The sequence below is a fragment of the Prunus avium genome, chromosome 1, assembly GCF_965620075.1.
Source record: "Prunus avium chromosome 1, drPruAviu1.hap1.1, whole genome shotgun sequence".
NCBI lineage: Eukaryota > Viridiplantae > Streptophyta > Magnoliopsida > Rosales > Rosaceae > Prunus > Prunus avium.
In genome coordinates this window covers 2,736,457-2,746,748 of record NC_142284.1, presented here as the reverse complement: position 1 = coordinate 2,746,748, position 10,292 = coordinate 2,736,457, and the positions used below count along the sequence as shown (strand labels likewise).

Below are 10,292 nucleotides of genomic sequence, written 5' to 3'. Positions count from 1 at the left end.
GTAATTTCCTATCCTCAAACTCAATTTTTTTTTTATTGCAAGTGATAGTCTAAATTATAGGGAAGGGTGTTTCTCACACACACGCACACAACTAAAATGTCCTGAGGTTCAGTGTTCAACTCACCTCTCCTTAACGTCGCTTGTATCAAAGAAAAAAAATGCAAAGCCCTTATGTGAGTCATGGTGGGGAACTGCCCATTCTATACAACCTCCTTTATATATATAATTATATAATAACCATACTGCCATACGTTTCTGTAACATTAATTAAATAATAAAATGTACAATTATCGAGAGACACTTGACACTTAAGCAATTTTCTAAATTCACCAACTACGTAAGCACTCTGAACCAAAGACTCAGACTTAAAAAGAAAAAGTTGAGCAGAGCACATTTTCATTGAATTTCAAGCCCCTTTCATGTCCCTCTCAACATCACTTCCATTAATTCCCACCTGGGTTTTCCTTCTTTTTCTCTCTTCTCAATGCTTCTAGCTCATTCTTCCATTTGATTTCATATCCACCTTTCCAAATCTACCTTCTCCAACTCAGAGTCCAAACTGGGTTTTCTCTCTAGTATAGATCTTTGCTAATCAAGCATTAATTCATCTCACTTCTTGTGAGTTTGATGGTTTTGTGTATTTTCTCTCTGTCTGCATATTTTTGTTAAACAAGTTTCAAGATCTAAGAAAACCCAAGTAGTTTTTATTGGTCATAGGAGCCTCCATTTTCATGGATCTTGTAAGCAAAAGCTACTTGATCCATTTGTCACAAGCTCTTCCTCCAACAACAAGTCCAGGAAGGACAATCTTTGGCGCTCCTCTTCATCATTCAGACACAAGTTTCCCCATTATAGCCATTGCCATAATAGGAATTATAGCCACAGCTTTCTTGCTTGTGAGCTACTACATCTTTGTGATCAAATGCTGCCTCAATTGGCACCGTGTTGATCTTCTCAGACGATTCTCATTATCGCGAAATAGGCGCGATGAAGACCAGCTAATGGCCTACTCTCCCGGGTTAGAGACTCGAGGGCTTGATGAGGCTGTGATCAGATCAATCCCATTGTTGCAATTCAAGAAAGATAGGAACAGAGGATTTGGAGAGGGAAGCTTTTGTGAGTGTGCAGTTTGCTTGAATGAGTTCCAAGAAGATGAGAAGCTGAGGATCATACCAAATTGCAGCCACATTTTTCACATTGATTGCATTGATGTTTGGCTTCAAAGCAATGCCAATTGCCCACTTTGCAGAACAAGCATTTCGACCACAACCCGGTTTCCATTCGATCGAATTGTTGCTCCAAGCTCTTCACCCCAAGATCCAAGTCCATATGCAGGTAGCCTAAGTGGCGGTGATGAAGACTACGTGGTGATCGAATTGAGTAACGATAATTCGATGGAGCAAACAATGCTTGGGAGGCAAGAAAGACTGAATTCAGGGGAGGCATCAGTGATTTCTATTAGCCCTTCACCAAGGAAATTGGAAAACAGAAGTGTGCCCAAGAAATTAGCAAGAAAGTTTCACAACAAGGTTACAAGCATGGGGGATGAATGTATTGACATTAGAGGCAAAGATGAGCAGTTCTCAATCCAACCCATAAGGAGGTCTTTCTCAATGGACTCTTCAGCTGATAGGCAGCTCTATTTGGCAGTTCAAGAGGCTGTGCAGCAGCAGCAGCAGCACAGGCAAGTCAGTGAGATGAGTCCCATTGAAGGTTGTAGTAGTAGTGGTAGGGTTAGAAGATCTTTCTTTTCTTTTGGAAATGGTAGAGGATCTAGAAGTGCAATTCTTCCTGTCTATTTGGAGACATAGGCCAAGTTTTTTTTCCTTTCTAGTCTGCCTTCTTATTTTCTTCTTGGGATTTTGCAAGTTTTTAGTGTTTTTTGGGAGATAGAGATTTTAGATGTATTATTGAGAGGTTAAAGGATTTGTTAATGTCATATAGCCATATTCAATTGAAATTTGAAACCATAGCGCTCTACTGGAATTTCTTTTTGGTTTATGTGGTGGGATTGGGCATCATTGCTGAAATTACCACTTTTTATTCCCTTTTTTCTCAATTTTTTTTCTTTTCAAATGATCCTTTTTCCTACCCACCTATATTGAATTGAATAATTGTGAATTTCATTGTTGTTGATCAGAGAAAGACAGACCAACCTCAAGAATCAAATTATTTTTAAAGGAAAGAAAAAGGAATTTAGCATGGAGGAGGCCCCTTTGTGTAGACCAACTAGCAGAATCCAAAGATTACAAAGCGTGTAAAAGGGGGAAGGTCCTTTTCCATTTGATTATGTTGGCAGATATGGGTCCTCTTCAATTTGAAACAATCATATAATTAAGTGCCTTCATGTGTGATAATCAATAATGCTAATGCTGGTACAAGGGAGGTATATATGGTTTGTTCATATGTATGGTTTGGTGAGGTTCTCCCCTCCATGATGCCAACTATTTTCCAGTCTGGAATATTAACCTACTTACCAAGAAATCAAATGATATCTCCAATCATACACAAAAATGAGATAGTGATTTCTTTTTTTGAAATTAGGTTCGTGTCAGAATATTCACTAAATCAATACATTGCACTTTTGTGATGAGAAAATCTTCAGTGAGGCGAGATTAGTGGCACGTAATAGCTCTAATTGTGAGACAAATAAAACTAATGTATATAATTGTCTTATCATCACTTTTGCTTTGCCAAAGTTCAATCTCAACTTATAAAGTTAAATAAATGAGAAAATAAGTGTAAGTCGTGACGGATATCTCTCATTACATGATTAACAGGAAATAATCACTTTGTATACAGGTGATAGAGAAGTTTTCTACGAAGCAAGGGTCAATTCCTTTAGCAAAAAGGAAAGCCACAGAGTTCATTCAAGTGAGGGCTATTGGGATTGGTCCAATTTGATATGCAGGAACAGTAGTTAGCTACTTACTATTACTATTCTGACAACTATGTTTATATATTTGTGGTTTGTGTCATCTGGCATACAATTTGAGTCACGGACAAACTCTATAAATAAATACTACAGTTTGTTTTCATTGGATGGACTGCGCCAAATACTACAATTTTTTACTCACAGTTCATCCTGAATTAATTATTTTATCCTTCCCCTTTGAGTCAGTGCATTCTGATTTTCTCGACAATCAATAGTTGCTACAGAGTTACCAAAAAAAAAATAGTTGCTACAGAAGTCAAATCTTATATCAAAATCCTGCATAGTTCTCTAATTAATGTGCAAGACTGTTGCAAGAGGTTGGGTTGGGTAAGGTGTCAAAAACAGGTTTTGATGTCTAACTGCCTTCGAATATGCTCCAAACAAAAGTTTCATAAAGCTGTATTTTGGGTTCACGTCCCTGAAATCCACTGTTGGTTTCTGACCGAGTATAGAGCTTTTCCATCAGCTGGCAAAAACAAAAAGACTAGTTTTCTGTAGAGTTAGAATAGAATAGAATCAAAAAATAGTAGGCACTATGCCCGTGAAAAGAGTGATGGTCACTCACAGGTTGGTTGAGTTGGTAAGAATCATTTTCTTCGCGATTCATGCTTAAGTTCAAATCTTGTTGTCAACAATCCTTTTGAGTGGATAATCTGTAAAACCTAAAAAAGAGCTAAAATTCCCTTTGTAAATCCTCGAAAAGACCTTAATATGCCATGTCCTTGAGATGGGTAGCCTCCCCACCTCTAAACTTTTCTATACTAAAAAAAGATTGATGGTCGACAACAACGACACTTTCATAAGAGCCATGTTCTGTGTGTATGGGTTTGGATCTATTGCCTGTGAATATCAGGCATGTCTGGGGCTTCATTACATTTGTCTGTGATTAGAAATTATAAAGAGAGGGGTGATCAACACAGGCTCAAACACAACATGGACACAAGTAAATGGGCTTAGGCTTAGGATGAGGCCGACAGCACAAGTAAATGGGCTCGGGCTTAGGCCGACAACACGAACATGAAACATTCAAGAAATGACATGAGCTTGAGCTAGGCACGACCCGCAACTTTTGATAAATTGTTGTATCACGCGGTTGTACTTTAGTACTACACTAAAATTACTCTATTTTACTTTTTTTTTTTAGACAAGTGATAACGGATTACACACACTGTCAATGTGATATAGAGATTCGAACTTGAGACCACTGGTTTGCAAATTGAGACCCTTTTCCACTAAGCTAGATTTTGTTGACCTATTTTTACTTATTTGAAGTGTAACTTACTCAAATAAAATCTTGTAGCTCACCCAAATTGAACGCAGTAACACTAAACTTGCCAGTGGGGTATAACTCAATTAGTTAAGCTCTTCCACCTTCATACATGTGGGCAGAGGTTTTGAAACCCCTAGACACCCGATGAATATTTGTGTAAATTCTCCTCCCCCCAATCGCTTGTATTAGAAAAAAGAGTAATGCTAGATTAGAGAGGTGATACACAATGTGGTATAAAAATGTGGTAAGCTTAGCATTCTCCTAAAAAATAGTCCAATCACACAGAAAATAAGATTACCCTCCCCATTGAAAATTCCCAACTCCGCACTTGCGTTTATATTGATTTTTTTAATATTTATTTTCACAAATATTTCAACAAACAAATTTAACATTTCTAGTGATGAAAAATAATATAAGATCATTTTGAAACATGAAAGGAAAATAAAAATAAAAATAAAATTGTAAGTTTAGTCTATTTAAGACCGGGCACACACATGAATGAACCATAAAAAGTAAAGAGTCTAGACCTTAGATATCTAGTTACAACATAATTATTAAATAGGGCAACATGAGCACCACCTAAAACACCATCAAGTTCAATTTAAATAAATTACTTACGCGCATATGTGAATTAGATCAGTTGGTCATGACAATGAGCCCGCCTCCTTACACTCAATTAGCCGAGTATGTAGTATTTATGATAGCACATATTTTATTGTATTATATTTTTCTGGTCGGGATTTTTTTCTGTTATAATGCATGAGAATTTTTCGACAAAAGAAAAAATTAATACGTATGGATTTTCCATTTGTCTTCGGATTCAAATAGTGAAGAAGAAAACAAAAGAAAATACAAAATGAGAGCTTTTTATTTATTTATTTGGCCACATAAAAAAATGAGAGCTTATTATACTAGGAAAGTTGCGGGCACCATTTATCTACTAGTAGTAGCTGCTAGCTCAGCAAATGCCAATGCCGTTTCCAACTCTCTCTCCTCACCCTTATCACACCGGATTATCCAATTCCAATCACCATTCTTGGCAAGCAGACCGAGCAGAAGAAAGAAACCATGAAGATAATGGTGGCGATAAAGCGGGTCGTCGACTACGCCGTCAAAATCCGAGTCAAATCCGATAAGGCAAGGCCAATCCAACACAGAACCCAGTTCGTATTTCAGTTCAAAATCATGTCTTTCTAATCGAACAGTTTCATTTCGTTTTGTTTCCAGAGCGGCGTGGAGACCCAGAACGTGAAGATGTCGATGAACCCATTCTGCGAGATTGCTTTGGAGGAGGCCCTTCGGATCAAAGAGGCGGGCATGGCCTCGGAGGTCGTGGCCGTCACCATGGGTCTAAAGCAGTGCGTCGATACGCTCAGGACAGGCCTTGCTATGGGAGCTGATAGGGGCATTCATGTGGAGACTAGTGGTCCTCTGTACCCTTTGTCTGTTGCTAAGCTTTTGAGAGCTCTCGTGGAGGTTGAGAAGCCTGGCCTTCTCATTCTTGGCAAGCAGGTTTTTCTTAAATCTATTTTCTTTTAGTTTTAAGATTTGGGTTTTGAGTGTTTGCATTGTTGGTTTTGGTTTAAAGAAGTGAAAGTATTATCCTTTAGACATATATTGAGTAAATGTGTAGGCTATTGACGATGATTGCAATCAAACGGGGCAAATGGTGGCAGGGCTGCTGAACTGGCCTCAAGGGACCTTTGCTTCAAAGGTTAGTTATTTATTTCTCTGTTCACTCATTAAAAAAGAGAAAGGCCCTAATTCATTCAAGTAGAGAAGAAATATGCTGCTTACAACTTGCATACTTACATTGCTTGCTTCCTTGTGGTATTTGTTTCACACCATTAAGTAATTGAGGAATATGATCATTAATGTGTTCATGCATTATAAGTTGAAGTTTTAAATGTAGGCGAATATGAGACTATGTTTGAAATCCAGATGTCGTTTTTGGGACTTTTAATCGGTAATTTAAGAATTCAAACCGTCTAGCCTCAAAGCGTAGTAGTTAATATTAGTTTGTTGATGCTGCTGATTATCAGTTTCTAATTTCTCGTTTGTTTTTAAGGGCTGAGCAAAGGATTTTGTTTACGTTCCTTTTAATTGTAGTGGCCAGGAGGCACAAATGACTTTGTTTTGGTATTATAGTCAATAAATATAAAGCTTAGCTGGCTGGCTAGAAGCACTACCCCGTTTTGTAGTTTCACTCCATAGTATAATATTCCTGCAGCAGGGAGACTTCTGAAGAAATTAAAATCAGGAAGTTAAGGTTTGGGAGGTGTTCCTCTCTCTATGCCTTCGAGATACATCTATTCTGCAGATATCCCTATTGACCTGGATACCTTATGGCTTCTGAGGGCCCTTATAGCATAGGCAATAACTAGTGGAAAATAGGATGCTGCTTTTCAAGAGTTTGTTTGCCCTGATGAAAGTGAATTCTGAAATTAGGCGTGCCACAAGGAAGAATTGCAGATGAAAGGCTCTCTAAAGTGAAACAAGGGTGTAAAGAACATTAATTGAGGTGGTTGAGAGGTATAGTTAGAGCCTTAGAAGCATATATACCGATCTTGTCACATGTTAGTTATCTTGAGTTTTGACAATCTGAGAATCTAGTTGCTCTCTTGGTCAATATGCTTACCTTAAGTTCTTTTGTTTATGGCCAGTCTTTGTTTAAATTCAGTAACATCAGACAACATAATGGGTCATGGACCTCTGGTATTTGAAGTACCTGGTTTTTTTTGGAGAGATGTGGTTCTGTTTCTACTAAAACTTACTTCTATTTCTCATCCTTAAATCCCTGTTATTCCTAAATTTCATTTATTTTCTTAAAAAAAGAATCGTATTTGCCTTCTCTTTACTCCGTCACAAAGACATTATCCTCTCAGCTGAAACAAATACGTTGTCCTTTCAGTTTTGTATTCATGAGAAGACATGTCCATTTTAAAATCTATACATATATAGCAATGTAGATGATTTGTAGAAGTAATATGTTTTTCTCTACTGTTACTTATTTGCATATTTTTAGTTGTCTCTCTGAGTTAACATTGAACAGAATTTCAAAGATAATGACATGCGTTGATAGTGCATTTTGTTCTATTCTGATTTTCGGACAAAACTTTTTATGAATTTCTTCATATGACTAAATATTTCCAGTAGGTTGTGCTGGATAAGGAGAAGCAAGTAGTGACAGTGGACAGAGAGGTAGATGGTGGTCTCGAGACTTTGTGTCTAGATATGCCAGCAGTGATCACGTAAGTATCAGATCTTCTCATGCATTCGTTTTTGGACACTTGGATGCATCTATCTCCATCTCCATCCTCACCCAAATTTCAAAGCACTTCAAAGACAAAAATGTTGCACCATGCTTATTTGTACACACACACTGGATTAATTGGACGGAGAAATATCATAAAATTGAAAAATATGAATGGTTCAGCTGGCCCATTTACTTGGTTTAGTTATAACATATATACTCCTGTATGGAGGGCCTAAACCCAAAACACTAGACAACCCACACTAAGCAAAAATTTCTTTCCCAACCCTGCTGGTGAAATTCAACTATCAGCTGCCAAAATTGAGTTCCCGATGAACATGGGACAGACACTAAGCAATGGAAACCACCTCTGCTTAAACATATACACTCAATGGCGAGACCAATGAAAGGATGGGTGGTGCTGACAGATCCTAAAATCAGATGAAGAATAATTGCTGAATCAACTTCAACCAACAGATTGGAATTTTTTTTATCCCAAGCCTTCTTAAGACCATGGTATAAAGCCCAAAGTTCAGCTGGAATGATATCACCTGAGCTGATGTTAGCCCTTAAACCTTCCAGTCTCGGATTAGCCCCCAGCATCTAGATAATCGTTGGGCCCTAATCTAGAACCATCCACATTCAGCTTCAAGTAACCTTGACGAAGGGGGTTACCAAACCAATAAAGCTTGGGCACGAAGAGGTCTGCAACTAAGGACCTGTTTAACCTTGAGCCAGTCGAAGGATACAATTACTTGGTTCTCAAGAAATTTGAAAATCAGAATCGAACACATAACAACACACCCACAGAAACCAACAAGTGACAGTAAAGATTAAATTCCAAGCCAGACCAAGCTGCCTAGGATTGCTACACCTTGGATTAGCTTCAAACCAATTGGCTAGGCCATCAAAAACAGAGAAGTGTAAGAAGTAAGGCTGAGACAATAAAAGCTCAAGTGTTCAATTAAGTTAGGTAGGGTAATCCTAGAATTGCTGAACTTATATAATTATTACTTCTTTACTACTTTGTCTATGTATCAGTATCAAATTAGTTTCCAAAAACAATTTATTTTCTTAACATGGACAGCATGCGTAAAATAAGAATATGATTCAGAAAGATAAGCACCCACCACCCCCCTCTCTCCTTAAAAGAAAAAAAGTGATCAATCACGTATTAAAATAAAATATAGACAAACAGTCTTGCCACGTAAAATGATACTAAAAGTCTAAAATGGTCTATCTTTAAATTGACAAATGTGAAAAAAGTGTGATAATGACATAATTTTGATAATATTTTAAGAAAACTTGTTACTTGGTGATGTCACTATAGTTTGAAGGGTTCAACTTTAGATATTTTATATTAGAAAATTTGAAACATCAATTAAAGTGATGGACTGAAAACCGGCCAAAAGATCATCACATACACACATGAATGCAGGGAAGGAGGAGGAATATTGTCTAAACCTGATCTTTGGTGAAAATTCTAAATTAATAGTTGTTTCCGTGGCCCTCTTGCAGCACTGATTTGAGGCTGAACCAACCAAGGTATGCAACTCTCCCCAACATCATGAAAGCGAAATCAAAGGCCATAAAGAAATTTACTCCAGAGGATCTGAATGTGGAAATCAAATCCGATATAGAGGAGGTTCAAGTCACCGAACCTCCCAAAAGAAAAGCAGGGGTCATCCTTTCTTCTGTGGACGAGTTGATTGACAAGCTTAAGAACGAAGCCCATGTGATTTAATTTTTCTTTCACTGTTTTGCTTCAAAGCTGTGTGCTGATCAAGCTGTTGCTTCTAAGGAATGGTAACTGCCATTGTATGTGAACTCAAAGATAGAGAAATTTCAACTCTGAAAGTGATCTTCCAGTTCAATAATATGTGTTTTCTTTAATTTAATCCAAAGCTTAATAAGATCTTAATCATTCTATGGCCTACTGAAAATGACCATACTTGAGCACCCATGCATCTTTGCAGAGCATATTCTATGAGTGGTTAATTATGGACTTATAATTATAAGTTGTTCAGGTGGGCAAAGAAGCTCTTTGGTGTTAAAGAAATTCAAGATCTGTAGTGATGCTTGTGTTGCTGTCTACAAAGTTATGAATCCATGCAAATTTGGTGGCTCCTCCTGATACCTTCCCAGGCTCTGACAGGCAAATCAAAACTTGATGTAGTATATGATGCCTCCTAAATTGAGTCAGTACCATTATTCTTGGAGATGCTTATTCTTGATCCATTATGACATGAAAACAGAAGAATGGAGAGGCATAGAACAAAGTTCAAATGCTCTTTTGGCATGTTATGCATTTTTTCACATTCTTATAATTTATCTTCCTGTTGATTCATGGGTGGTGTGTAGTTTAAATTGATAGCTTGACAAATATGATAGACATGGCAATAGGGAAGGTAGCTAGTATTTCTCTTTTCGTTTGTGGCAATGATTTTGTTTTATTAAGGCTGCGCACATCATCATTTGATCATTGACAATAAAATGGTTTATTTTCTATTAGCTGCTGTTCTAGGCTTTGGAGTGACTGTGACATGGTTTTTTTTTCCTTTAAATCAAAAACTGTGACATATGTATCCACACTTTATTATAATGTATTAGAAAATGGTTTCTTTTATGAGGCCTGTAAAGACCAATTATTAAACCTGATTGATTTCTTCTGTCTAGGGGTAGGTAAGTAAAACACCACCCAAACCGTTGAAACCGGTTACACTAAACCAATCTTTATAGGACCGATTTGAAACAAGCAATACTTAATTTTATTGGGTTCAATTTGGTTTATTTGAAATTCTCTAACCCCAATCAAACCACATATTTATCTGTTA

At 37.3% G+C, this 10,292-nt stretch overlaps 2 protein-coding genes across 4 annotated transcripts; both read left to right on the top strand.

The window, feature by feature from the left end:
* The first annotated feature begins 340 nt into the window (after positions 1–340).
* On the top strand, positions 341–1,972 carry LOC110748984 (RING/U-box superfamily protein). Its single transcript, XM_021948974.2, has one exon. It carries the CDS (start codon positions 732–734, stop codon positions 1,809–1,811), a length of 1,080 nt encoding a protein of 359 aa, XP_021804666.1. The 5' UTR covers positions 341–731; the 3' UTR covers positions 1,812–1,972.
* A 3,187-nt stretch (positions 1,973–5,159) lies between these two features.
* On the top strand, positions 5,160–9,805 carry ETFBETA (electron transfer flavoprotein beta). Of its 3 annotated transcripts, none has more exons than XR_002525543.2 (6): positions 5,160–5,342; positions 5,433–5,717; positions 5,839–5,919; positions 7,362–7,456; positions 8,977–9,264; positions 9,486–9,805. XR_002525543.2 is itself a non-coding variant. In XM_021948969.2 (5 exons), the coding sequence occupies exons 1-5, from the start codon at positions 5,274–5,276 to the stop codon at positions 9,200–9,202; spliced, it is 756 nt and encodes a 251-aa protein (XP_021804661.1). In that variant the 5' UTR covers positions 5,160–5,273; the 3' UTR covers positions 9,203–9,356. The 3 variants fall into 3 exon arrangements, 1 of the variants encoding a protein (XP_021804661.1); XR_002525542.2 differs by having other exon boundaries at positions 8,977–9,276; XM_021948969.2 differs by lacking the exon at positions 9,486–9,805 and having other exon boundaries at positions 8,977–9,356.
* The last annotated feature ends 487 nt before the right edge of the window (positions 9,806–10,292 follow it).

What these genes read in the sequence shown, in the direction of transcription:
- LOC110748984 (XM_021948974.2), top strand. Translation starts at nt 732, where the DNA reads ATGGATCTTGTAAGCAAAAGCTACTTGATCCATTTGTCACAAGCTCTT.
- ETFBETA (XM_021948969.2), top strand. Translation starts at nt 5,274, where the DNA reads ATGAAGATAATGGTGGCGATAAAGCGGGTCGTCGACTACGCCGTCAAA. An exon ending in TTCTCATTCTTGGCAAGCAG is followed by an intron (nt 5,718 to 5,838) that starts GTTTTTCTTAAA and finishes GTAAATGTGTAG; the next exon opens with GCTATTGACGATGATTGCAA. An exon ending in AAGGGACCTTTGCTTCAAAG is followed by an intron (nt 5,920 to 7,361) that starts GTTAGTTATTTA and finishes TATTTCCAGTAG; the next exon opens with GTTGTGCTGGATAAGGAGAA.